General features: G+C 50.8%; 10 protein-coding genes across 10 annotated transcripts; 4 read left to right on the forward strand and 6 right to left on the reverse strand.

The window, feature by feature from the left end:
- Positions 1-426: 426 nt before the first annotated feature.
- On the reverse strand, positions 427-1,250 carry ATEG_02797 (SGNH/GDSL hydrolase family protein; the record flags this gene model as incomplete). Its single annotated transcript, XM_001211975.1, has 3 exons — positions 427-675; positions 750-1,123; positions 1,181-1,250. The coding sequence occupies 3 exons, from the start codon at positions 1,248-1,250 to the stop codon at positions 427-429; spliced, it is 693 nt and encodes a 230-aa protein (XP_001211975.1).
- A 1,965-nt stretch (positions 1,251-3,215) lies between these two features.
- ATEG_02798 (uncharacterized protein) lies at positions 3,216-4,628 on the reverse strand (the record flags this gene model as incomplete). The annotated part of the gene is made up of 5 exons (XM_001211976.1): positions 3,216-3,538; positions 3,597-4,039; positions 4,095-4,218; positions 4,271-4,412; positions 4,452-4,628. The coding sequence occupies 5 exons, from the start codon at positions 4,626-4,628 to the stop codon at positions 3,216-3,218; spliced, it is 1,209 nt and encodes a 402-aa protein (XP_001211976.1).
- A 1,139-nt stretch (positions 4,629-5,767) lies between these two features.
- On the reverse strand, positions 5,768-7,422 carry ATEG_02799 (uncharacterized protein; the record flags this gene model as incomplete). Its single annotated transcript, XM_001211977.1, has 6 exons — positions 5,768-5,862; positions 5,911-6,294; positions 6,365-6,847; positions 6,900-7,205; positions 7,256-7,283; positions 7,345-7,422. 6 exons carry the CDS (start codon positions 7,420-7,422, stop codon positions 5,768-5,770), a joined length of 1,374 nt encoding a protein of 457 aa, XP_001211977.1.
- A 1,772-nt stretch (positions 7,423-9,194) lies between these two features.
- Positions 9,195-10,357, forward strand: ATEG_02800 (DUF1993 domain-containing protein; the record flags this gene model as incomplete). The annotated part of the gene is made up of 2 exons (XM_001211978.1): positions 9,195-9,712; positions 10,201-10,357. The coding sequence occupies 2 exons, from the start codon at positions 9,195-9,197 to the stop codon at positions 10,355-10,357; spliced, it is 675 nt and encodes a 224-aa protein (XP_001211978.1).
- Positions 10,358-10,624: 267 nt separating this feature from the next.
- ATEG_02801 (uncharacterized protein) lies at positions 10,625-13,165 on the reverse strand (the record flags this gene model as incomplete). Its single annotated transcript, XM_001211979.1, has 4 exons — positions 10,625-12,085; positions 12,214-12,489; positions 12,629-12,767; positions 12,825-13,165. The coding sequence occupies 4 exons, from the start codon at positions 13,163-13,165 to the stop codon at positions 10,625-10,627; spliced, it is 2,217 nt and encodes a 738-aa protein (XP_001211979.1).
- Positions 13,166-13,860: 695 nt separating this feature from the next.
- On the reverse strand, positions 13,861-15,111 carry ATEG_02802 (uncharacterized protein; the record flags this gene model as incomplete). Its single annotated transcript, XM_001211980.1, has 4 exons — positions 13,861-13,896; positions 14,099-14,505; positions 14,558-14,731; positions 14,787-15,111. 4 exons carry the CDS (start codon positions 15,109-15,111, stop codon positions 13,861-13,863), a joined length of 942 nt encoding a protein of 313 aa, XP_001211980.1.
- An 859-nt stretch (positions 15,112-15,970) lies between these two features.
- Positions 15,971-17,901, reverse strand: ATEG_02803 (sugar porter family MFS transporter; the record flags this gene model as incomplete). Its single annotated transcript, XM_001211981.1, has 6 exons — positions 15,971-16,120; positions 16,185-16,382; positions 16,451-16,806; positions 16,966-17,087; positions 17,150-17,645; positions 17,712-17,901. The coding sequence occupies 6 exons, from the start codon at positions 17,899-17,901 to the stop codon at positions 15,971-15,973; spliced, it is 1,512 nt and encodes a 503-aa protein (XP_001211981.1).
- A 580-nt stretch (positions 17,902-18,481) lies between these two features.
- On the forward strand, positions 18,482-20,145 carry ATEG_02804 (sulfatase family protein; the record flags this gene model as incomplete). Its single annotated transcript, XM_001211982.1, has 2 exons — positions 18,482-18,782; positions 18,854-20,145. The coding sequence occupies 2 exons, from the start codon at positions 18,482-18,484 to the stop codon at positions 20,143-20,145; spliced, it is 1,593 nt and encodes a 530-aa protein (XP_001211982.1).
- Positions 20,146-20,567: 422 nt separating this feature from the next.
- ATEG_02805 (uncharacterized protein) lies at positions 20,568-23,150 on the forward strand (the record flags this gene model as incomplete). Its single annotated transcript, XM_001211983.1, has 2 exons — positions 20,568-20,651; positions 20,715-23,150. 2 exons carry the CDS (start codon positions 20,568-20,570, stop codon positions 23,148-23,150), a joined length of 2,520 nt encoding a protein of 839 aa, XP_001211983.1.
- A 676-nt stretch (positions 23,151-23,826) lies between these two features.
- Positions 23,827-26,169, forward strand: ATEG_02806 (beta-glucosidase; the record flags this gene model as incomplete). The annotated part of the gene is made up of 2 exons (XM_001211984.1): positions 23,827-25,543; positions 25,613-26,169. 2 exons carry the CDS (start codon positions 23,827-23,829, stop codon positions 26,167-26,169), a joined length of 2,274 nt encoding a protein of 757 aa, XP_001211984.1.
- Positions 26,170-26,857: the final 688 nt, after the last annotated feature.

Genomic DNA, 26,857 nt, shown 5'->3' on the forward strand with positions numbered 1-26,857 from the left:
CCGAGCCGGTGCCAGCGCCAACTTCGAGGATCTTCATGCGCGGATAACGGAAGGCCAGCTGCCCAACTACGGGACGTATCCCTGCCCCTGAACATCCTGAAGCCTCGCCTCTCTTTTCCAGTGTCATTTCCTCTCCGCTTTCTCTTGGCAATATTTTATATGGTAAACGGATCTGGTTATGTGGGTATTATTTGTTTTGTACATACTTCAGAGGAAAGAAGTTCGATTCTTTCTGGTGAGATACGAGAAGCTATATACACAGAACATGACCCGAACTGATTTTGAGTCAAGTAGAAACGCAGGATTTGATCTTACAGCTGTGTTCCTGATGCACGCGTGCCATATACCTTAGTAATTTGTATTGGTTGTGGGTATTTGGGGCCCTTGTCTGAGTCCAAGTCCGTCCCTTCCATCTTTTCATAGGTTCTATTGGGCGTCCTTGATGAACTGTATCAGTTTGGGGCCAATCTGCCCTGCTAGGAACTGATCACCCTGGTCGTTAGGATGGACACCGTCGTCCCGCAGCATACTATTTGTGAAACCAGCGGCCCGTGAACAGTCGGCAATGACAACAGGAGACTCGGCTGTTGTTTGCTGCTGTACCCAACCCGGGATGGCGTTGTTGAGGGCCTCAATGGTCGGGTCGCTCCAGCTTGTCGGAATCAGCTTATCCACCTAGGGAGATGCGCGTCAGCGTTTTGGCCAAGCAGATGACAGACTCATGACGATGATCAGGAAGCATCACTTACGATAACCTTGACCTGAGGGTTCGCGGCACGCATTGCGTCGAGCATGATTGTGTACGAGTCAATGATGCTGTCAACGTCCCGCTTGCCGATGTTAACGTCGTTGGTGCCGAGCATGAATTGAACGATATCGGGCGTGGTATTCTGAACCCAGCCCGCGATATTGTTCCTGGCAATATCATACGCCTGCCAGCCTGAGTGACCTTCGTGGTCCGGATCAAAACCCGACGGCCTCGCGCACTGGGATTGGAGGTCATTCATGCTGCCGACGAAATCGACACTATCCGCCAACCCAGCGGAGGTGATTTGTTCCCACACGAGGGGTCTCCAGCAGGTGATTTCGGTAATAGAGTCACCGAGCAGCACTAAATAACCCGCTATATTAACCTACATATTTCACGAATACAAGATGCTGCCGCGAGGTGTTTACTCACTGACTTTGACCGCTTGTGCCGCCGTACTGGACGTAAGGCTCACAAAGAGCGCAAAAGCTGGAAGCTTCATGATGATAACGATGCAAGACTTTGAATTCTGGGCTATGTTCCTAGGGAGTACCGGATGATCGACTTCGGCCTGGCATCACTCAAGGCCGGACTACTGTCCTTTAAGTATCTACTTTGAGTCTGTGCGGGGATTTTTGAGGTCCGTCGTTACAGAATTCATCCGATGGAGGAGATAGTCCGGAATTAGGCTATGACATACGGCTCCAACCTTGCAGGCGCACATCGCCTTATACAAGACGACATGTTTCTATACCCAGAACGAGTGAAACTTGCGGATCCATTTAGATTTCTTCAAACCTGCAGCACGAGCGCCTCGCGTATGACCAACAGCCCTAAAACGGAGACATCATCGTAGATCAGCTCCGTTAATGTTCCAGAGTGATAGCTCTCTCCGCAGGAAATATACCAAATATAGCCTATTACACTCGATTGAAACATGATTGATGGATATCCGTGCTCAATTCCTACTCCCCAGTAGTCGGACAAACGGATATCTGAGGTAATAGGCCGTACCCCGCCCTTTTCGTTTATCCCATTGATTTTAGCCGATTTCCCTCCATAATGATAATATTTTCAAATCTCTTGCTGCCTCTGATGCTGTGGTCCTGCTCAAGTACTGGCCTTCTTTCCTCCCCTGTCGATCTCAAACACGAAGTGGGCAGGTTCCTACCCACTGCAGACGCTGGCCAGATGGGGAGTCAAATGAGCTGGTTGCTCCGTTGTATCCGGCTCGGGATCAGGTTTATGACCTTCAAAGGACTTGGCTGAAACAATCTCCGACGTAGCCACGGGCGTGAGCCTACCTAGTATGCTTGGCGTCGTTCTTGTCATCATGATCAGGTGGAAAAACTAGTTAAGTAGCCCCAACTTGAAACCAAAAGACGTATAGTAGCTGGCATGTTCGTACAAGGTGCCACCAAGTCAAGGCCCCAGGAAAGCCCCAGGTGTCATGCCACATCCCATGGCAGCTCACACCTTTACAACGTATGACTTTTCATGATCGCGGTAAAATTTGAAGATGGTCAAGCGTCTACGGCTTTATATGTCCACCTCATACGCAGGAAGGTATTCTTCAGGAAGTAGCTGTCTCTTAAGTTAGTACTTATCCTACCCCTTCGGATGTTGGTCTGCTCCACCCCCAGCACAAAATTTGAAGCTATTTGACTTCTACCCACCACCATGGAGAGATGAATTCTTATTCTGATACTGAAAAGCGTATTTTCGATGCCTATAAACTTGTTAGACGCGAGGAGAAGCCGAAGTTGGCACTTCTTATCATCGACTTCGGGCACGGCTTCTAGGACGAGTATCTCGTTCTAAGCATCCTACATCAACGAATGCACTTGAAGATAATATCTGATGTGGTTTAAGTACAGCTGAGCGGATAGGATGCACTGTTTCTCACACCCTGTGGTCGTATGTGCTAGGGAGTTATAAGATAGACTTATGTAGGAATCTAACAAGCTGGGATCAATCTCTGCATAGATCATGCCTTCTACATGGACCCCTATATAGTTCCATCAATCTGTGAATCTAGCACATACGACCATAGGGTGTGGAGAACAGGGCTTCCCGTCCGCTCAGCCGTACTTAAGCCACACGCCGGCAGGTTAGTAGTTGGGTGGGTGACCACCAGCGAATCCCTGCTGTTGTATGTTTCTTTTTTGTTCATTTTCCAGTTAAAGAAAAAAATAAAAAAGAAAGAGACTTGGAGACATATAGATAGAACAGGTTTACAGCAGCTGTTGAGCTCTATATCTCCTTATGTTCAGCTGGTTCTATCTACCGAAAGTTGGCCCTTGTAGAAGAATATATATTCTACTTAGCTGACGATGCTTGGGTACAGCAATGACCCTAGAGTTAATTAATAGCCATCATTTGTCCGAAGCGAGCGCTTCCGTCCGTGTGGTAATGAATGGTCTGTCGCGGTCCTCGTCTGTGACGTTGTACTTGGGAACCTCATTTTCTAGGCTGTAGGGCGCAGCTCTGCCTCAATAATTCCTAGACCATCAGGCTGATGAGTCCAGAACTCATTGATTTCCAGCCCTGCCGAGTTGAGCAAGTCAGTCCACATCTCTTGGGTCCGCTCAATCCCAGGACAAAGGGCCATGACGACCATATCCATCATGGTATGACGAGGTGCTGGCTGAAGTTCAGATACTATAAAGTCTTCAATTAGAAGCTTGGAGTAGCCCTCCTTCATCGCTGCTTTCGTGTGGTCAAGGATAATGCGACATTTGTCATCAGGCCAGTCGTGCATGACAAACTTGAAGTAGTAGACACGAGCATCTGTACCCATGCATTAGCATTATGGCAATATGGACAAGGTAGACGAAGTATCGCATACCTCTGACAGGTTGAGGTTGGAAAAAGTCATGCTTGACCCTCTTGATTTCCGGGTCCAAGGATTCCAACCCATCGATGACTTCTGGCAGGTCCTCCAATACCAACTGGCCAGGAACATCCGGGAATCTCTGCCTGAATCCAAGTAGCTCATGGCCGTGGCCGCCACCGACATCAACAAGGAACGGCCCGTCCTCTAATCCTTCCAAGAGTCGCTGCTGTATGGGGTACCAATCGGCCCAGTGGGAAAGACTACCACGGTTCACCTCCATAAAGGAGTTGAAACGTTCCATGGATACTGGATGGCATGCGAACCAGTCCCAACAGGTATGAGGGAAATGATAGGCATATTGTACCGGTCCGTCAAGGGGATTTCCAGGGTTCTGGTAATCCTTGTGCTTCAAAAACATAGGTATTTTCTGAATAACGGGCAGGCAATCGAGAAACCTGGACAACTGCATGAATAAACATCAATGAAGGCTCTGAGCCGCGCGGAACGTACATGAAATCCATCAATGCACCGATTCCTTTCTTATTCATCTCCGTGGCGAGGGGGGTAGAAGTGTATTCTCCGGGGCCATGCACCTTCGCAAAGCCATAGCAAACCAAAACACGCATAATGCGCTCTGTTAAAATGTTAATCCATGGACAATGAGCAGGTGGGAGAGTATAACATACCAACAAGAGCCCTAGCAGCATTCCTTGGAGCAGCCAGCTCCTTCCAAGTCACAGGACCCGTTGCCTCGTTCAGTACAGCGAATATCTCCATATCACTGGCTACCTTGACTGCCATAGGCACAGTCGGCTTTATTGCTATTAGCTAAGACCAGATCAGTCAAGAGGATTTAGATAATCGAACCGAAAAGAAGAGCTTATAAATCATGTCGGCTGGCTTTTCCAGCACCAAGGTTAAATCTTTGGTTTTTTCCAGGGCTTCGAACCTGGAGGCCTCACTCCCAGAGGTCTTATACTCGGACAGGGAAGACGTAATGCTCGCTAGGAGCGAATCAACCTCAGAGGAAGCCATGGTACTCATTGTGATTTGAGAACGGAGAACTTGAAGCTTGTAACAATATGACCGAGCTCACTGAGGAAACATCCAATGTACCAGGATAAGAGGAGTCAGGTCCATCGGCTCGTCGAGTCCTTCGTTATATATTTTCCTAGTTTTACAACTAGGTTTGAAATTCGAGGAAATGGTGTTCTAGGATAGTGTTTCGTACGTCAGCTAGCTGTGGACTGCTCCTAATGAGGTTCTCCGCATATCATACAACCTGACCAACACTGCTGCTTTGGGGGTCTTGCGTGAGCGCCTGAACACTGATTAGAGCATAGAGAAGTAATCGACAAAGATATACTTGGCAAACTGACTTGTCTATATTTTAACCCATGTGAGCTGATTCGCACGCTCCTACATAACCCTCCAGATTATTTGTCAGGATTGTACATGGTTGATTGTCATATCACAAATGAAGTAATGGTGCATTGACAACAGTGTTGCCGACGAAGCACCCACACAGAATAGGCAATTCATCTTCGCTTTTCTTTCTGTTTACTTCTGCCGAGGAAAAGATAACCCTAGGAGCTCAGTAGGTAAGAGAAATGATACACTGACGCATTTACCCTAGAGTGCGACCTACATGCAGGGATATGTTATCAAAGACTAAACTCCGCGGTGGTGCTTGAAGCTGATATCCCTTGGATAACACATCGGAAGTAATTCCTTGACAACTGAAAAAATCACACAACAAGATCAGCATGTAACGGACAAACTAAAATGTTTCCATACTCAGTGGTTGTTTTCGGCGGACAAGACCACAAACGAACGGCTCAATGAGGTTGCCAGATATGCACCCCTAGATGCGCTCCCGCAAGAAGCACTGTATGCGTTGCATGATGCAGGTTACGTCCCGGACGTGACACCGTCGACCCAGCGAAGCTCAACGGGCTGCTATATTGGTATGCAACCGGAGATTACGTCGAGAATCTCGGAGAGGAAATTGACATTTATTATAGTACCAGTAGGTCACTATTCAGTCTTGTGCATTGAACTCGCTATGACTAATCTCACCTCGATGACAGCCTTGTGTTGAAATAGCTTGGGCTGCCGATGTTGAATGTGCAATAATTATTCCATACACGGATCCTTGACCCTCATGATCCATCATGATCCGCCTAGCAATCACAGAGCCTGTCAATGCGGTATGTCCATTCATACCAGGGATACCCGGCCTGCTCATGATTCATCTTCACCGTGATCTTCTCGGTGTCTGTTTCAGTCAGCACCAGCATGCCTCTTTAATGATCCGCCCACTCACCCTTTGGGATCCGGTATGATCCCCAGAAGCCGTCATTGGCAATGACATATGGAGCGTTTCCACTCTGCTGGACGTTGATGTGGTCGGTGTTGTACTTGTCATCCAACGTCAGCCGGCCATGGGTCATGCCGACCTTCTTGCCGTCGGCGTACACAGTGTACTGCTCGGTGGTGATAGAGGTGTCCGACATGGTAAAGATGAAGTCGAAGTCGTACTTGCTGACATCGATCTCGAGCTCATCCTTTCCGGGCGGCGCCACCACGGATTTGGGGGTCCACGGTTCCACATTCTTGCCGATGCACGGGGTGTCTTGAGTGCATTTGCCGTAGAAGTTGACCTGTAATGTGTTGGGGGAGGAATACTTGACGTCTGTAGCCTTGGTACCTGATATCTGTTAGCTACAACACCCCCGTCTGCCTCGATGCGGTCGCAGCGCTCCCAGGGCTCCACTTACCACCGGGGATCAAGTAGCTCGTCCCCGACGCTTGAGGCTGGATCTTTTTGCCCTTGATGTAAACATCCAGGTCATCGTCAGGGGACTTGGTCAGCCACACATCAAAGGGGTACTCATAATCCGCCTTGGGCACGTTTGGGTTAGGTAATGGGGCTTTCGTAGTGGCGCCAGTCGCCGGAAGGGTCTTCTTCGCGTCGTAGTTTTCCAGGGAGATCCATCTGCAGGGCTCCTTGTCGCCGCAGTTCCACCACGGGTGAGGCTTCGGCTTGGGTCCGGGTGAAGGAGAAGGCTGCGGATCATCGCAGCCGTTCTTGTAGATGATCTCGATGAGATCGAGGCCGCCATGGAGAATCGTGATATAGTATTCAATGAACACGTTCAAGGTCTGTTGGCCGTAGGGGAAGCACGGTGCCAGCAAAGTGCGAAGCAGGCTCTCCAGCCTGGCATCCTTGAGGTAGGCTCCGCAGGTTCCGGGGGAGACGTCTTGGACGCACTATCAGCGCTCGAGTTCCAGGACAAGCAGATCTTCACCTACCAAGATTATCATTCCCTCCAGGGCGAGTACAAGAGCCACTCTTGAAGACCTGTCCATCGGGGCAGCAGGCGCCTTCACCAGCGGCAGCATCAAAGCTGTAAATCGAGCCCTTCGCGCAGCAAGAGCCCTGCTTCTTGTTCTTCTCATCCACAACCCACTCCTCGCCGGTATCGCAGCACCCATAGTCGCCTGTTATGGGATCTTTATGCCACGTCGACTGGTCCTGGCCAGCACCGCAGATGTCCGACTGATTCGATGTCACGCAGACCCATTTTTGCTGTTTCTCGCTGTACTGGAGCTCCTTATCTGTGGGATGGTTAGTGTGGTCTCACTGCATTCTCAGCACACCGACGTACCGTCGCCCTGCTGCTTACACCACTCTTCCTGCCATTATCATCAGTACATCAGAACATACAACCAGTCGATGTTCAAACAATGCACTTACCATGCCAGGAGGCGTGGTAGGCTTAGCAAGCACGAAGGGAAGCACGGCAGCGAGCGCAACAACTCCGGAAGGCTTCATGATTACTGTTTTGCTGAGAGTATGAGGGAGTCTGGTTTTGCTGCTTCTCTTGCTTCTCTGCCGGACTGAACGTCTATTTATATTTCAGACTCGGGGCACACTACATGGCCACGATGATCGATCGGCACGGCGTCTCCGGCGCAGAGATTGAATACTGGACTGACTCCAGGGATTATCACCTCCAGCTCAGCTGAATGTTGTCACCTCTATGTCGGCTTGCCACGGTATATGCACGAATACAGCCGTCGTGGGTAGGTGGGTAAGTAGGTACTATTGGAGAAGACCGGCTGTAATGTACAGTGGTCTGACGCATGCGCAGCATTGATGATTCCAAATAGTGCCCATAGCGAATCTATACCACGATAGTTAACCACAGAACAAGAATGAACTCAGACATACAGATCAGATACTGTATGTGCAGGCCGACGCAGAGTCTAGCCGCCCTCGCATGACAATCTCCTACCTCAAAGGGTCGCACATTGCGTACGGCCACATATACTGTATGTGCTTTGCACCTACCATGAGCTGCGTACTCGGTGAACTCTGTAGCGGAGAAATGACGCAAACCCATCAATCCACCGGTGTGGCTGGCTGGTTCTGTGCAAAGAGCTGAAAGAATGCACGTATATCAATCATGCATAGACCGTCCGGTGTCCAACCACCCGGGCCGCGGTCTTCGATGTACCTTATTCGGAAGGCCAGAGATCTCAAATCGCACCCTCTGACAAGGCAAAAGTGGAGACGACAGTCGAGTAGTAGAGGCTGTCCCCACAGTATGTAGTACAGTTAGTAAGAGTGTGGTAGTATAGAGAGGGGCGGCTTGCATTGTGCGCATATAGTTGCTGCACGAACCATGAACACGACCCACTAGAAGGAGAACGCACAGACCTGTTCCTCCTCCAGTACTATCATAGTGTATCCACAATGCCTTGTAGATGGGTCAATCAGATGAGGTTCAGGTTGATACGGGAGTTGGTGGTGGACTCATGCAGCGAGGACTCCGTATAGCGGCAGTAGTATAGGAGTACTGGAGTAGGGAAGAGGGCGCTTCGGCCTTGGCCGGCTTGCAGATGATCCGAACAGGTTGAACTCGCATGAACGCGACCCACTGTTGCTTTCAGCTCGAACATCTGTGGATCGGAGATTCAGTACTCTTCTTAATGAGTACTAGTATGTGATAACTCTTTTGGGTTAGAAGCAGCCACGCTCGAGTATTCACAGGAACACGTAAGATGATCCGTTACCAACACACCTAGATTTGAGTAAAAAAGATCAAACCGCTGCGTCTGCAATCAGCCGCGGAAGCTAAGGACAGGCCGGATAGATCCGGCACCAGAGGTTCAAAGAGATGCATTACTTATTAGGTCGTAGAAATTTCTGATCGGCTAGTATAGCTACCTAGGTACATAGTTAAGTATAGCAACATCCCTCGTGCCACCGTGACACGTTGCACAGACGCAGAACGGCTTTTTAATCTAATAATTCTACGATCCAAAGCGGCAGATGAGAGTTGGGACGAGTCGAATATAGCATGCTGTGTCCACGAAGCTCTTCAGACATATAGGAAAAGGTCACCCACCTAACTACTACTAAGTCATCTGTTATATTCTGTATTGTTATAGTCCTAAAAATAAATCCCGATTTCTAACTACTCTGTAAGCTGTAGTATCACGTGTTCACAGTGATTTAGAGCGGGGGCTGACATCCCTCTTTTTTTGTTCTCACATATCTCTCCTTCTAATCAAAGGCTAGGCATAATACCCAAGTCCAATATGGTTTATTCCCTTTACGATGGGACCATCGTGATGGCCCAAAGTGCGCTCACCTCGTTGGCACACATCTTACATCAGGCTGAACAACGCCCCAATGCCGCCGACCTCCTTACCGCACGTTTGCACGATGACATGAAGCCGTTGACCTTCCAAGTCCATATTGCCACTCAGGTTACCGAGAAAATGCTTGCTCGGTTGACCGGTCGCGAGCCTGTGGTCTACGATGAGAATCTTACATCGTTCCCGGATTTACATGAACGCCTTCAAACCGCGATCAAAGCGCTCGGTGAAGCCGACAAGGATACCGTCAATCGACGAGGTGAAGAAGTGGAAGCCACAACATTAGCGCCGGGCACAGTTCTGCCGATGAGCGGAGCTGCATTTGTCAATGCTACCGCCATTCCCAACATCTTCTTCCACCTCACTACTGCGTATGCCATCTTGCGAAAGGAAGGTGTACCGCTCGGAAAGCGTGACTATATCATGAGTTTCGTCACATCCCAACTTGCGGGAAGCCAGTAGGGTGAAGAAAGCGGATCGAAAACCTCAGGCACGTTCCGAGGTCTGTGTTGTTCCTGGACCACTGATCAGTTGCCGCGATATCCTTTTGCGCAGGGGCTAGTGACTGTCGTGTGTTACCTCTTATATAAAGGGCCCTTCATAATGCATAACACGTATCTTATTTGCAGAACAAGACTGTGCCTTATTAGTGACTGGCGTATTACCTGATTAGGGCTCGAAAACAACTCGTTGTATATAGGTAGGATATGGAATCCAATTTCGGGCTTCTCTGTACCCCAAGGGGCTCGGCTGTCCTACCGGTCGAATCCCAGCATTCGCAGAAACTAGGGGGGAGACTATGTATACGGAGTAGAACCTTAGGCATGGTTTATGAAATAATTACAAAGTGCTAACAAGAAAATGGGTTGGTTTATTGTACTAAGACTCCACACCCTGTGGTCATATGTACTACCTAGTGGACGGCTATAAAATATAAATTATATAGGGATCTATATGGGCCGTGCTACGTCGTCAAATCTGTAGCAAGTTTGATTGCGCCTGGTATGCCTCGTATCTCCGGCCGCCTCAAATGCTTCAATATTGGAGCGACGCACGAAGCCAGCCAGGCTTCTGGCAAAATCAGGAGCCGCGTAACGAAATGAAGGGTCAAAAGTCTGAACAATAATAGTCAACACTAGACAGCACACACTGGTTCATAGCGGTATAGCATAGTAACCGAATATTTCCGTATGGGGTGTATACCAGTGGATACACCAATTTATAGGAATTGCCAATATATTATAGCTAGACTGTGGATATATTTAGGTTCTTCCAAGTAAACATGCTTCAATTTGGAAAAGTACTGAAATCAAATAAACGAGAATGGCGTGCACACGAAAACGACTAATACATAGTAGTACTAAACATCACTACAAAGAGGGAAAAACAAACTGCTCTGGGTCCAATCCTGCGAAGAAAGATCCCAAAAGAGCCAGATCCTTCCTATCAGCCGCAGTGAATGGCTCATTACTCCCATAAAAACGGCTGTTCTCATCGTGTAGAAGAGATAGGATTGCACTGGCAATCTCAGTGGGAGAACGCACCACTTCGCGATCAAGCACAAAGATGCAATACTCCTGGCCGATACACTCCCCCATGTCGCTCGGCCTTCTGATAAGAGCGATAGGATGTTCTTTGGCGACCCAAGGTACCTGAAGGGGAGGAGGGATTTTAACGTCGTTGCGAAACTCAAGAACATTCGGGCGTCCTCTCACACATGTGTAGATATTTCTGGTACATTCTAAGAAGGCATCGGGACTCAAGCCGAGAGAATCCCAGAATAACTTGGAGAAAGCGCCCTTTTCATCATCTGCAGTCCATCCTGAAGGGTCTGCGAACCCATCACATGCCTGTAGATGGAGGAACTGGTTTCTGGATGCGGCGTGTACCATTTCAATCAAAGGGAGGTGACGAAGAGGGTAAATCAGATATTTCTCCAGAATAGCAGATTCGATACCGCCAACTGTTAATAGATGGCCGCCAGAAACTTGGCCGACGGTGGCTAACGCGGCTATGGCCCTCCTTGAGGCTGTGATGCAGGAGAGTTCCTTCGTCAATACCCAATCTACATAGTCAAAGCTTGTTCGCCAGCTCAGACTCGCAAAAAGAAGAGATTTATCGTCATAGGGTACTTTCAGTTGCGGCTTTCCCCAAATGCGATGAAGTCGATCGACAAAATGTGACTCAACTATAAAGGGGTCTTCCAGATTGAACAGGGCAAAAAGCCTCCGAGCGGTATGAACAATGTCGGGGTTTCCAATGGCTTTAATCAATGGGTATAATCCGTCAGGGGACTCGGGAAGAGATATGGAGCGGAACTGAATCTGGATGTCCTTGTCCGATCTTATGGCTATATGCTCCATCCAAGCGTCTGGCGTGTTGGACCATTCTGGTATTTCTGGTGCATCTCCGCACTCCGTTGAGAGGCCGGCATTGGAAGTTCTGGAACAAGGATTTTCGGTATTGTCATGGGTAGAGTTCGGCACTTCCCAAGTCATAACATCTGCGGGTTCTGACTTGATGGCCACTTCGTCATCGCTATTGGAGTCCCGGGCAGACTCGAGCGTTGTACTCCGGTTAGATAAAGATGATCGACCTTCATTGCCACCATGAGGACTGCAGGATGAAGGATGCTCGAAGGAGGACAGCTCTTCCAGGCTGGCCTGAGACATAGGGATAGAAACCCCAAGGCCTGCACGCTGGCGTAAGGAGCCAAGTACCTGTTCTGTAAAAATATCTCTAGCCCAGTCGCACACCAAATCCATAATCAAAAACAGCTGAAGTGCCGAGTCGTGTCGAAGAACACAGCCGTGCCATAGATCAATGATTCGCTAGACAGCAATCGTCAGCGCCTTGCAAGCAGAGTAGGGTAGATGATGGGAGACCTTACTATGCCAGACCGTTCAGGTACACAGGCATACACCCTCCACTCATCTCCTCGATTGGCAACATACCATACCAAAGGGTCCACTGGAACGGCGCTGACACTTTCCAGGTCCTTCTGGATGTTGACCATGGCGCGGATTGGAAATGCTGTTTGCCTTTCGATTGCTTCGAACCCGTCCGTATCTTTCTCTGATTTTGCTTCAAGGACTAGGAATGGGAACACCAGGTCCGTGCCAGCTTTAGTGACCGCAGATGTAATGTCAGGGTTGGCCTCGAGTAAATCCTTGATTTCGTTGGCCTTTCTTAATCCAAGTATACGATCAGGCTTGTGATGAGGCAAAACCCTTTTCTGGATTTCCGGCATCAACATGTCAACCATAGGGAAGTCCGCTTTGGCCACAAAGAGTTGTTGTGCAGATGGGTCGGCCTAAAATACCGCATATATTATTCGACTGGTCTGCAGAGTCCAAGATTCAGTATTGACTTACTATCACTTTTGCTCTCATAGCCTTGCTGCAACGGCAAAGACTCCTCGCGGCCCGTACTTGTTGTAGCTTTTCCGCCGCCATGGGACAAGACGGAACAGCTTGGAAGTCCGAGATCCAAAGACGTTCATTACAGACGTGGCTGTTCCGATGTATCAGCACATGGCTCCCTTGATGCGTTGGGATGTCCTTGACTCACCAGTCGACATCTCTCAGAAATCGCTTGAGAACCTGATTCTCCGTCGCTGATCGCCACGTATACTCATTGTCTTGGGACTCCCGTAGACCGTAAGCCTGATAGACAAGCTTTGTCACTTGTTTGCACATTCGCGAAACGTGCAATAGTCTCGGGTCGTCGCTTCCAGAGCCTGCTTCATATTCCTCGTACAGAACCTTCTCGGTATCCCGGACCAGGGAAAAGAGAGGAGCATATTTCCTTGGCCAGTCGCGGGGCCGAATTGGCCCTTCAATTGATATGTTGTACCTTCCGAGGAGAGCACGCGGATCCGGTGGGTTCGGTGGTGAATTCCGTGGCGGCATGGCAGTAGAAATACACACCCGCACGCAGGCACCGAATATAGAACAATGGCGGATAGTTGAACTCCTCGACGCCGATAGTGAAAACCGTCTATATTATAAGTCACGAAAGCGGGGTCAGCTGTAGCTCTATATTTAGTCAAGGCTGGCGTTTCGCTCATCGACTGTGCCGCACTTCGCCGTGGAATATGGCAAGGATTCCCCCCTCCATGACTGGACCGAGCCATATACGTACAAGACAAAATGTTGGATAGATAAGAGCCTACCAACAGATCAAGGAAGACGATCGCTCGACTTTATGAGTGGGCTGTCGGTCACCTGGCACTTTGCGCGCGCGTAGCTGCTTCTATTCAGGGTGCTTTCTGTCATCGGTTGCTCACCTGGAATACTCTCAATATCCTCCACCCGAAGCTGCGTTTGCAATTATTATTAACAGGCATACAGGCTATTCATGTTATGAAGCTACACTCTGTTCTGCCTTCCTCTTCTCCCTCTTTGCTTGCGTCGCCCCATCTCTACTCTCCATTCTTCTCGAGCATTGTCCGCCCACATCCTCAAGAGCTCGGGGTTTCGCAGACACCATAACACAACCTCACGCGTTGCAACAACGTCTTCCAAAGATCTGTGTCCGTCAGGACTACTCTGTATGTCGCACCCCAAGAAGGCTTTCGTCAATTTCTTCAAGCCCCATAATCGTTTCAGGCCCTTTTTCGGAGAACATCCCGGAAACGTAGCTTGGCCAGTTAGTATGGAAGAATCAACCACCCGGTGATGCAGAATCCCCAACACATCCAGATCATGGTTGAGAGAGTGTCCAATGAACACTGTCTCGCTATCAGCATGTATCCACAACGCCTGGCGTGCCTCTTGCCACCCGTTAAGCGCCTGGTTCATTGAGACAGCGAGCTTCATCGCGTCAGGCGTCACGCCACTCACAGCACTTCCCCAATCGGTCACCGTTGATACTGGGTGGACATAATTATCGATCAGCACCTCCCCAGTGAGAAAATCAATAGCACTCAAGAAAGCCAATTCTCGTCGTCTGCCCGTGACCTCGACCATCTCGCAGTCAATAACGATTGCTTGTCTCTTCTCAGGTAGCTGGCCTAGTTCTGAGCGAGGTGTTTCACGAAATCTGCCTCTCTGGATGATGCTTCGGTATGCGAATTTTGTACTATCTGCCGGAGAAGGTGGCATCGTATACCCTTGTGCTCGACGTCGGTCCTGCGGGTGACAGCTCGCGGAGAGGGCTTGGAATATTGTAGCCTGCTCAGTAGTATCGAGTATCGTTAGGGGATGAAGATGCTGGTGTTGCCAAAGGGAATCGCTGGATAGCCCAGCCGCTGTCTCAGCTTAGTATATACAGAGGTATGCAGAGGCTCAGGAGCGTCTTACCAACAGCAATCGTATTGATTCTGCCTGTTATAGAGAGCAAGGTGTCGTCGGACCTATGAGGCGTCGTTGTACAGGAGGACTGCTCTGTTGCCGGAAAACCCAGAACAGGATCTAGGATTGTTGGGGGGTGGTTCGATTGGCGCCGCCCAAGGGACATGATGGACGTCTCGTCCTCTGTATTAGATCAGTATATACGGTAACACGGAGAGGGCGCCCAGATGCGTCTTACCAAGAGCGATCGCACTCAGGCTGTCTGTCACGGACAGCAAGGTAGCCGTGGATTCATGGACCCTCATCACACTGGAGGGTTGTCCCCTTTTTGGTGTGCCATACCTACCCCTCCTCTTTGGTTTTGCGGATTTTCTATGTCTCTGGATACTATGCTGCTCCAAAGCATCAGAGTCCACAAACTTCCTCGGGCACTCAGCGCAAGGCAGCTTATGATCCAAAACATTCTGGTGCTCCCTTAACGCCCCCATGCCTCTAATCGGCGCCAAGCAACAAGGACAGGTGAATAATCGTTTGTTTCTCCGAGACCTCCGGGATGAAGCCATTTTCATTCAGGGGTAGAAGGAGGACTGTTGGGAATGTAGATCTTCTGTTGGGATATGATGCTTTGGAGCTCTGCTCTCCGACACGGCTCGTAGATATGTTTATATATCTTGAGAGCTTCCAAGATTCGACGCCTCCCTGGAAAGGCTGGGTGCAATCGCTGCGTGTACAACACCCATTGGCTGAAGGCCAGGGTGCTCCTGCGCCGCAGGACAAAAGAGCGCCTAGCTCTCCCTGCCTGTGCTATCCATATCTACCATGCCTACAGCCTAGATATAGCGAGATCATCAGGGAGAGTAACGTTGTGATTGGAGCTCGACATATTGATCAGTGTAAGCGGTTGGATCCGCCTACATTTGCTTTTCACAGTGATGTTTACTTACTATAAGAATTATGAAAGCTGTGATGGTATGTATCAGCTCCGACGTTAGCGCTTACATGGACCAACACCACATCCTAAAGAGCCAATTGACAGCAGCATGGCAGACAACCTCACGAGTGACTTCTGCGGCAAGGCTGACTACTCTGTAGGTGCCAGAGCAGCATCATTGAGTGGGTGAAGAGCGTCATTTCCATAGGATTACATCGAGCGCAGTGTTGGTAGGTAGCAAATATATGTATCACTTTGTAGCTATGCTTAGACCGGCGATAGCGCTTATATCGGACGTGGGTATTGCCAGTCTATCACGAGCCTGATTGTGCGTTGTGTAAGGGTGAGTACCACTTTTCAATCACAACAACAAATCCTACGCATGTCTACACCGTATATTGAACATGTTGCCGGATCCTAAACGCCATCTCTTCAACCAATATTACATGTGTATTTAGCCATGTACTATAGTTGCAGCGAATATCATTTCATTAAGCAATTTGACCAGGCCCGCCCTTGCCATCCTGATTTTCGATGTGTTCGAAAGTCTCGCCAGCCTTATGGTGTGTCTTATCAAGGTCAAGTTGAGTATGCTTGGCGTTGAAGATGAGCTCCATCTCTTCGAGAGATTTGCCTTTAGTCTGTGTGTATGCGCGCGATTAGCAAAGTGCTCAAACCGATGGTGGGTACAATGTCGAGACCAACCTCTTTGATGAAGAACCATACGTATACCACGAGAGCCCAGTTGAAGATGGCAAACATCAAAAATGTCCTCCATTTAAGGTTGTTGACGGCATGAGGCGTGATCTGGGAGAAGACAAAGTTGAACAACCACTGCGTGGCCGTGCCAATGGCCACACCGCCTTCGCGAATACGGTTGGGGAATATCTCAGCCGTGTAGAGCTGGAGGAAGAGAACCGAAGTTAGTTGACCAGGGCAGTTATGGTTTCAGGTTTGTGAATTCGACTTACCCAAGGCACCGGACCCCAAGACATATTATACACCACTAAAGAGTTTAGTCCCCCGAGGAATAAAGCATTGTCCGGCGACTTACTGGCTTCGAGATAGATCATGACGAGAGAAGCAACAGACGCGCTACTAAGGCCTCCATTCGGATTAGGCGGGTGGGTGACTGTCAAGACAGCCACGATAATGAAGAAGCAACCCATCAGGGTAGCTCCGACGGCCAGGGCTCCCTTACGGCCAATTCTTTCGACCAAGAACGACAAGAATAAAAAGCATGCAATGACCTTAGCAACACCGAAGAAGCCACTGAAGAAAAGAGCATTGCTTCCGGCCCCGACAGACTTGAACACCTGGGGAGAAACTGTCATAGATTACGAAATCAGAGCCGTCTTATAGAACTGGGAATGTCTCAATACTCACAGTATGCAAGAGAAGTGTTGCCAGTAAGTTGCACGCCTGCATCACCCTATCAGTACCTATGTTGGGACGGCCGAATCTTAGATAAGAAGTTGTAACCCACCAATTTGCAGAGTGACGACAACGAACAGGCGAAAGCGGTTGGCAGGAAGCAGATACTCCTTCCACGTAAGTCCTTCTGTTTGACGCTCTTCTTCTCGAATACCGGCCAAAATCTCCGCCATCCTAATGATTGATCAATACTTGTTAGTGAGACTTGATGCTAGGAGGAACAGATCAAGACCCACTCTTGGTGAACTTCTGGGGAATCGCCTCCACGGACCCAGATCAGGGACGCCATAGCTTCGTCGTGCCGGCCTTTCTTGGCCAGCCACCTAGTGGACTCCTTCACCAGCAGCATTCCCATGCAAAGGATGCCACCGGGGACAAGCTGCAAGCCGACCGGGATGCGCCACTGCTTGGTTGAAGACGGCATCTTAGACACACCATAGTCGACCCAGTAGGATGTCATGACACCAAGGGTGAAGAAGAACTGGAACATGCTACCCAGCCGACCACGAATGCTCTTTGGGGCCATTTCGGCAGTAAAGAGTGGCACTATTACCGTGGCGATGCCAATGCCCACGCCCGCAATGACACGGCCGGCATACCAGGTAGCGACACCACCGTTTGGGAAGAGCTGAAGAATGGCACCGATGTCGAAAATGAGCGCGGCGAGCACAATGGCGAGTCGACGACCGTATCTTGCGGTGACGGGCCAGACGAAGAAGCACGAGAAGAATGCTGGAAGATCAACACTGTCAGTGATACTGACAAGGTAACCTCAGACGGTCGTCGCCACGATCTTACCTCCCGCTTGAAGCAGACTGGCCGAAAGAGAGCTGACATTGGCCAAATCATGGGAAGACACGCCCAAGTCTCGGATGAAGGATTCAAGGGTAAGAACTCCGCCGACGATGCCTGTATCGTATGCAAAGAGGAAGGATCCAATGCAGCTCAACGCAACCAGGTAGGTTGCTCGGAATGTTCCCACCGACATTATCTCGAGCTTGCAAAGAAAGCAGATGAAACGCGAAGGAAGAGCGACTGACAGCAAAACCGGCTACTTTTTATCCTACTCAGACTCACATCAATCCCCTTGGTTCATCAACTCTTGAGTTTCTCACAGCCGGGAGTCGGAGTATGGCGTGTGAAGCTTTGGATAATGGCACAGTTCTCGTTTATGCGCGTGTCACTGCAAATCCCCCAGACCACCTCCCTAACGGACCAAGACGGTAGACGCAGGCAAATCTCTGGTTCGTTGTCTGGTGATGGCCATCGGCAGTCGGTCACCCACAGCTTTCGGTAGTCGGTCGGCAACGTCGTTGATTGTCTCGTTGGAGATCCACCAAGCGAGACTACTCTGGAGTCAACGAGCAAATAGCCACAGCAAGAGGTCCAGATGAATCGCAATGGATGCAATCTCGGTATTCGGTAGTGGGCCAACAAGCATGGCCCATGGAGACTAAAGCAGATGGTCCTCTGTACATCCCCACGTCGATTTAAATCCGGAGACTCCCCCAGCAGAGTCTCGGATCGCACCGTTCTTCGGCGCATTGGAACACAAGCGGGCTTCAACCATGTCGCAGAAACGGCCTAACATCATCTTCATCCTTGCCGACGACCATGCGTCCAAGGCGATCAGTGCCTACGGCGCTGGCATCAACCACACCCCCAACATTGACCGGCTTGCCACGGAGGGGATGAAGTTCAACCACTGCTATGTTACCAACTCGATCTGTACCCCTTCTCGGGCGTCGATCTTGACTGGAACGTATAATCATGTCAATGGAGTCATGACCCTGAACAGCAAAATTAACAAGCATCTGCCCAATGTGGCCAAGACCTTACGATCGGGTGGCTATGCTACTGCGATGATCGGTAAGTCTTATCCCGAAGAACAAGGAGACATTTGACCCGTTTGCACTGACCAACGGGACTTAAACATATAGGCAAGTGGCATCTTGGGGAAGGGACCGCTCATGAGCCTACAGGGTTCGATTACTGGTCTGTCCTTCCCGGCCAGGGTGATTACTGGGACCCTGAATTCACTGGTCCTATGGGCACTCATGTGGAGAGCGGATATGCGACCGACATCATCACAGAGAAAAGTCTCAGATGGATGGATTCGGTGCTGAACCAGCAACCGCCCGAGGGCAGAGAGGAGAAACAACCATTCTTCCTCATGTGCCACCACAAGGCGCCCCATCGCTCTTGGGAGGCTCATGACCGTCACAAACACATGTACAAGGACCCGATTCGGGTTCCGGAGACTTTTGATGACGACTACCGGAACCGAGCCCAGGCAGCCAAGGTGGCTAAGATGCGTGTGGCAGAGGACTTGACTTATCAGGATCTCGGACTGGTCCAGCCGGAAGGTGGCGACAATGTCGGCGAGCGTGTACAGCAGGAGGGGAGCAACGCGCAGCGCAAGATTCCTTCCCCTGCCGACGTGACCTCCATGCGCCTTATTGACAAGGAGACCGCCGAGGTGTTTACCTTCTCCACCGCCGATGAGCTGGCCCAGTTCAAGTTCCAGCGATACATGCAGCGGTATTTGCGCACCATCCAGGCTATTGACGACAGCGTGGGCACGATCCTCAGCTATCTGGAGAAAAATGAGCTTCAAAATGATACGGTGGTGATCTATTCCTCGGACCAAGGCTTCTTCTTGGGCGAGCATGGCTGGTTCGACAAGCGGTTCATGTACGAGGAGAGTTTCCAAATGCCCTTGCTCATGCGCTACCCGGCTGCGATTGCGGCTGGCTCGGTATGCGACAATATGGTCTGCAATGTCGACTTTGCGCCTACGTTCTTGGATCTGGCCGGCCTGCGGATCCCCTCGTATATGCAAGGCTCGTCGTTTCTCCCTCTCCTGCAAAACCACGGGGCGGCTCCGGCCGACTGGCAGCAAACTGCGTACCACCGGTACTGGATGAACAATGATGAGATCCACCAGGCGGTGGCTCACTATGGGATCCGCGACCAGAGATATAAGCTGATCTACTGGTACAACCAGAGTCTGGGCGTCGAGGGTTCACGTCCCGCGGGCCCCGTCGAAGGCGCTGAGTGGGAGTTGTTTGACTGTGACCGAGATCCCCTGGAGTTGTTCAACGTATACTCAGATCCACAATATCAGGACGTGGCCCGGAAGATGACCAAACTGTTGGAAGTTAAGATGGACGAGATCGGGGACGAGATGGTCCATCCCCGTTCAGGGGGAGTGATTCGTTCGAGGCTGTAACGAATGCCGGCGATAAGCATTGATGACAGATTTTGAAGACAGAATGACAATGCAGGATCCAACATTCAACAATTCCAACAATCCAAGCGTAGTCGTGGTACATTGGAAGTGCCAGTCTGGTAGTATGTGTAGATAGATGGTGGACCTTGCCAGAAGAGTAAAGGAACAATACCTGGTAGTATCCCGCGCCATGTACATTACTGTACATAAGTTATTAAATTTCCTCACTGATTATTGGTGGTCCCTACTATGGAGGAGTGCACGTGACTTCCCCGCATTCTGGCTGGTGCAGTATACTGCTTCCTAAGCTCGTTATTCTTCTCCAAAACAGCCAAAGCAGCTCAGTCTCTCTCTCTCTCGTGCTGGCATCCTGTCCACCACAATGCCTTTATAATCCTCGATCCTACCGCAATGCAGTCAACATGAGTGGATCCACGAATGCGGTCCCGACTCCGGTCGCACCGCGCTCCTCCGCGCAAACATGCGTGCAGTGTCGATTACGAAAAGTAAGACCCGAATCAATTCCCAAGCGTCCAAGGCTTGATCACGAATACTAAATCAGCGTGCAGGTTCGCTGCGACGGCAAACACGACACGTGCTCGAATTGTCAGCGTCTGGGCTTTGGGTGCTCGTTCTTGACCCGGGCGACCGACCGAACGCCTACTGGCATCAGGAATGCTGCTCTATCGAGACCTCCCCGGAGACGAGCCAGGATTGCTTGTCGATTATGCAAGTCGCAGAAGGTCAAATGTTCGGGGACTCTTCCAAAGTGTTCGAAATGCAAGCAACGCGGCATCACCTGCGTCTATCCTACCCCGAGACGGGCGACACGACCCTCGGCCGGGGCCCTTGCAGCTCGCATGCAATCGGCCGATGCAGAAAGTATTTTAGAGGTGTATCACCCGGCAGACGAAGGGAGCATGCTAGCGCCCACTCCGGGCACAGATACGTCCCGAACGCCAGTCTCCGTTCATCAGGGATCCTCCCCCCTACCGGCTGATAGTCAAGAATCGCTGGAAAGGAATTGGAAATCAGACTGTCAATGTACGGATCTCTTATGCCACTTTCCAGCAACACCTTCACCTTCTACGACCGCAGATCTTGCCCACGCAAATCTTAGTCCACAGGCGGTCGCCTCACCCGCTCAACATGGCGGCAAGATCAACCATCATCTCATTGCACTTGTCGAATCCTTCTTCCGCGAAGAGTATCCTCTACCATCATACTCCTTTCTGCATCCTGCATCTACCTTAACGAAATGTCGTGCGGGCACTCTCGACCCATGTCTCTCGCTTGCCCTCGCCGGAGTCGCAACCCTACACATATCCATACGCTTACAGGCTGGAAAATGCGGCCACGAGAATAGTATCGTGGTCCAGGACGAAGATAATAATACCACGACACATTCTCTCAATTGTGCATGCCACGGAGTGACGCCAATACAAGCTGCAGAGCAGATCATATGGTCGAGCATCGAAAGCCCAACCATTGCAAGACTGCAGGCCCTCCTTCTCTGTATCAACCACAGGATGCATACAGGGCGTTTTCAAAGAGCGTTTATGCTAGCTGCCATGGCAGCTCGCTTTGCTGCTGCTCTTCGACTCCATCGTGAACATCAGGGCTTAGACTTTGTGGCGCAAGAGACCCGGAGGCGTATCGTATGGAGTCTAAAGCTCGTCGAACGATACTTCAGCATCGGTCTTCCGGAATTCGAACTTTGCCCTTTCGATGGCATCTATATTCAGTTGCCGTGCGTCGAGTCTGCGTACCAGGCCGGATCCACCGACCAGACTACTGCCGAACATCCCAATTTTTCATTGCCATTAGAGGATGATTGCGGTGCCTATCGACTGTGCGTCAATTTAGAGTCGTTACGGCGAGACATTGTCAAACTAGGTAGAGCCTTTGCATGTTCCGAGCGCATATCACCGCAGATCCCATCGTTGATTCGTTCATTCGAGCGGACCCTCTTTGAAATTGGCGCCAAGTTACCTAATGGCCCAGACCTATCCTTTGATCAGATCAATGCCTTGATCACATCGCGCTGGCTACCGAGACACGTAGCTCTCCAATTGAGTTGGCATCAATGTCACTGTGACCTCTATCGATTGCTGCTACGAGGCTACCCAGAGGCCGCGCCTCGACCGGAGCTCGAAGCTCTTTCACGGCAGGGAAAACATGGTCCCGATGAGGTTGGCTGCAACGATATATTACTCCGCGCGGAGCGTCAGTGTCTACACCACTCAAAGGCCATCATCCTAATTCTGACCCTGTTGAATCAACAATCACCCCGTTTTTGTTTTCTTGAGTTTGACACCACTATCTGTGCATATCATGCCACGCGTCTGCTCTTTTTTATCTCTAAGTTTGGAAGGGACGTCCAAAGTCGGCCATCCGAGGAGTTCGCAGCCAGCCGACTGGAGCTGTGCCTGGCGGCGCTACGCAGATTCTTCCCCCAAAGCAAGCTTGTCGGACCCATTATTGCGGAAATGGAGAATAACAGACACACGCTGGCTACGTTGACTCCCCGCTCGGCGTCGCGAGTGCCCGTATCCGGGGTAAACGAAAAATTGGCCGTTCATAGTCTGCTGCGACTAGCCAAGTTCTCGGAGAGAGACGACGTCGATAGCGGAACTGGCATCCTACCTGTGGGTACTGCGGCTACGATGCAGAATAGCAGCATGTTCCCTCCGACGGATTCTCCGGAAATTTCTAGAACGATTCCCCGCCTGGCCGAAGGTCGCGATGATTCTGTGGCTTCATTCAACTCCTTGACAGGTCCTAGGCAGTCCACAGCAGGTGACGAATCTTCGGGCCAGTCCATGATTGTCCAAGATCTTAGTGTCGACGCTTTGGCCGAGGCGCTGATGACGGCGCAGGATGGTCGCGCTTCAATGGGCGAGGACTGGGATTTCATCTCGTGTGTGCCCTTACAAGCTTGGGACATGCCAAACCCCTTTATTTCATGGTTTGACGTGTCGGATGAATCGTGTCCTCTAGAATAGAGCCAGGGAAATATCACTTCCTTTGCTGGAGCACAGATCAGACGGAACACAAACTGGTATTTTAGTAGACTCTCGTCGAGGCCTCATGCGGGGTTTCTGATTTCCAGTGTTTGGAAGTTACGCAATAGTGGACGAGAATGGTGCTATCGTCTAAGCCTGCCACTCTGTACACAGTGGATGTCATTCGAATCGCAAGATTCTCTTGTTGGCTCGCCTACGCAGAACAGGGGACAGTCTCCGTGATCGCCATCGCCGGCTGTCGGGGGTCCCAGTTTAGTACCGTTCGGCAGTCGGGCTCTGCGAGAGCTGTATGGATAGAATTGATTCAGGTGCCCGCTCCTCCGCGTTCCTGTTGATCTACTGACTGGCGATCTGAGTCGTTAAAAGACAGACTGCGTTGTGCCGAAATGACATTCCAAGGTCTTCAATCTACACATAATGAAGAATTCATGGTTGCTCTATCTAGCCGCCTCAGCATCGGCGGCGGTTACGGAAGACTTCACTGCTCTGACCCATTTTTGGGACTATGAAAGGTCACCCCCAGTCTATCCTTCTCGTAAGTGCAAGCAGATCCAGCACAATTGCATTGGGTCAACGACTAACATGGAGCTTGTATGTAGCCAAGGGAGTAGGGACCTCGGAGGACTGGGCCGATGCCTACAGGGTAGCAGCCAGCATGGTTGCTAAAATGACCAACGAAGAAAAGGCGAGCATCACTACGGGGGCAACGCATCCGCAGAATGGCTGCGCTGGCTGGGCTCCCCCTGTTGAGCGGGTTGGCTTCCCTGGCATGTGTATGCAGGGATCGGGCGCGGGTCTCCGTCCTACAGAACTCGTCACGGCCTACGCCGCTCCAATTTCCATTGCGGCTTCGTGGAATGACGATCTGGCCTTCCACACGGGTTTACACCGCGGGCTTGAGTACGAGTCCAAGGGTGTGAACGTTGCGCTGGAGCCAATCTGTGGCCCCGTCGGACGCATCGCCACGAATGGCCGCAACTGGGAAGGCTATGGCTCTGACCCCTACCTGACCGGAAAGATGAACTATCAGACCATTCGAGGGATTCAGAAAAGAGGCACTGTATTGGCTTGTGTCAAACATTTCATCGCGTACGAGCAAGAGACAAATCGGTTGCCAATCGGACACAACGAGTCGGTGTCGTCCAACCTTGATGACCAGACCATGCACGAGCTGTACCTTTGGCCTTTCATGGACGCTATGAAGGCCGAGTCCGGCAGCGTTATGTGCGCCTATAACCGCATTAATAACTCGTATGCCTGCCAGAATAGCAAAGCGATGAACGGCCTGCTCAAGACGGAGCTGGGCTTTCAAGGCTTTGTCATGTCGGATTGGGAAGCCCTGCACGCGGGCTACGAGGCGGCTGATGCCGGTCTGGATATGGTCATGCCTGATAGCGGTGGCTTCTGGGGGACGAATCTGTCTCTGGCCGTCACCAACGGCTCTTTCACTCAGGAGCGTCTCGACGACATGGCGACGCGGATCGTGGCCGTCTGGAGCAAATTTGGCTCTCTCCCAAACCCAGGCCATGGGGACCCGCCCACTTCTGACTGGACACTACCTCATAATCACACCAATGCGATGAGCCACGCCTCACAAGGCACTGTGTACCAGGGAGCTCTCGAAGGACATGTGCTGGTAAAAAATGTCAACAACGCGCTGCCCTTGAAAAAGCCCACTGTGCTGTCTCTCTTCGGGTACGACGCGGTGGCTCCTGCGGTTGTTGATCCCGTTAGTAGCACGAAGTGGCGATTGGGTTACGAGAGCATTGACTTCAGTGAGGACATGGCATTACGCTACTTCAGCGGGTACTGGAGCAATGGGACGAACATCTGGCCGAACGGGCCCAGGGCAGGCTACGAGGGAACTCTCATCACGGGTGGAGGCTCAAGCACATCCAATCCTCCCTGGATTGTGTCACCATATGCTGCATTTGCCCAGCAGGCTCGCGAAGATCTCACCATGCTTTCGTGGAACTTCAAGGACCAGGACCCGGGCGTCATGGGCGGCAGCGATGCGTGCATTGTCTTCATTAATGAGTTCGCTTCGGAGGGCTTCGACCGCGGTGGGCTGGCGGATCCGTGGTCGGACGAGCTTGTCCGCAATGTTGCCAACCAGTGCGACAACACGATGGTCGTGATTCACAACGCGGGTATCCGAGTCGTCGATGCATGGATTGATCATCCCAACATCACGGCCGTTATTCTGGCTCACTTGCCGGGCCAGGAAGCAGGCAACACCTTGGTGGACCTCATGTATGGCAAATCTTCCCCGTCTGGAAGACTGCCATACACCATTCCGAAAAGGGAGTCTGATTTCGGCCCTCTGCTCGATCCCACCTATGCCGATAGTGGCAGCCAGTATCACACGCAAGGTAGGCTCACCAGCCCTTATCAGATTAATACCAAAGGTAGCAAGGAAATTGCTAACACACAGTCCTTAGCCAACTTTACCGAGGGTGTTTACATTGATTATAAGCACTTTATCAAGAACAACATCACCCCCCGCTATGCGTTCGGCTATGGGCTCACCTATTCCAACTTCACCTATAGTAACATGGAGATCACACTGCGTGACGACATTGTCCCCTCTTTCGTGGACGCATACCGGGGCACGTTGAAGACAGCAAACTCCGCCGACAATGCCACACGCAATGGAAACAATACCGAGCGTCTGCCATGGGGTGGCGCAGCTCCCCTCTGGGAGAACATCGCTACGGTTACGATGGAGGTCGCCAACACCGGGCAAGTGGCCGCCGCCGAAGTCGCTCAGCTGTACGTCGGCATCCCAGGGGCTCCGGAGAAGCAGCTCCGTGGCTACAAGAAGAAGATGCTAGATGTGGGTCAGAGGGTGCAGCTTCAGTTCGAGCTCACGCGCAGAGATCTGAGTGTGTGGAACTCAGCAAAGCAGGGCTGGGATCTTCAGAGGGGAACCTACAAGATTTATGTGGGTAAGAGTGTATTGGACATTCCTCTGGAGGGCCGGCTGGAGGTCCGATAAGGCCATGGGTTTCCGTTTGAGGTCAAACACGGAGCAAATATGTTCAATTACATGTCCTTCTGCAATGAATACAACAGATCCTCATCTCCGCCACTTGCAGTATGGCGTATGTCTGAAGATATTACAAAGCCGGCTGTGGAGGAGATTCATCCAACGGACATTCAGAGGCAGGACTGAAGGTAAGACTGACTGTCAAGGATGTATGTCTTAACCCCGCTTACGGCTATACTCTGGGATACCGTACAGCTGGAGCTCTTTGAGAGTGACGTGTGCGCTGGGCGGTCCGAGGCCATGGTTACGTACAGAGCTGGCCGGCTTTTTCAGCGTGACTACGCGTGAGATACGTATTGGTGATGAGGAATCAATACATTTAGGTAGGTCATTGATGGTCATCGAGTTCTAATGAGAGGTCTAGATTCAGGTGGTGTCTGGTTCTAACAAGGTCAATCTTGCGGGACGATTAGTTAAAGATCGCTGGCGATTGGCTTCCGGCCCCGTTATGTCACAATGATGATCCCAAACAGAACTATGGCAATTATCAGCAAGTTTCCATGTTCAACTGCGCCTAGTTTATTTAAATGGAGCGCTCTCTCCCAGATCTGTTGAAAAGGGTTGTTCAGTCTCGCGCGAATTCAACATGGTATATCGCCTACAAAGTCTCACTCGCCCTCTCAGACCACTGGCCGTT

The sequence above is a fragment of the Aspergillus terreus genome, genomic scaffold, assembly GCF_000149615.1.
Source record: "Aspergillus terreus NIH2624 scaffold_4 genomic scaffold, whole genome shotgun sequence".
Lineage (NCBI taxonomy): Eukaryota > Fungi > Ascomycota > Eurotiomycetes > Eurotiales > Aspergillaceae > Aspergillus > Aspergillus terreus.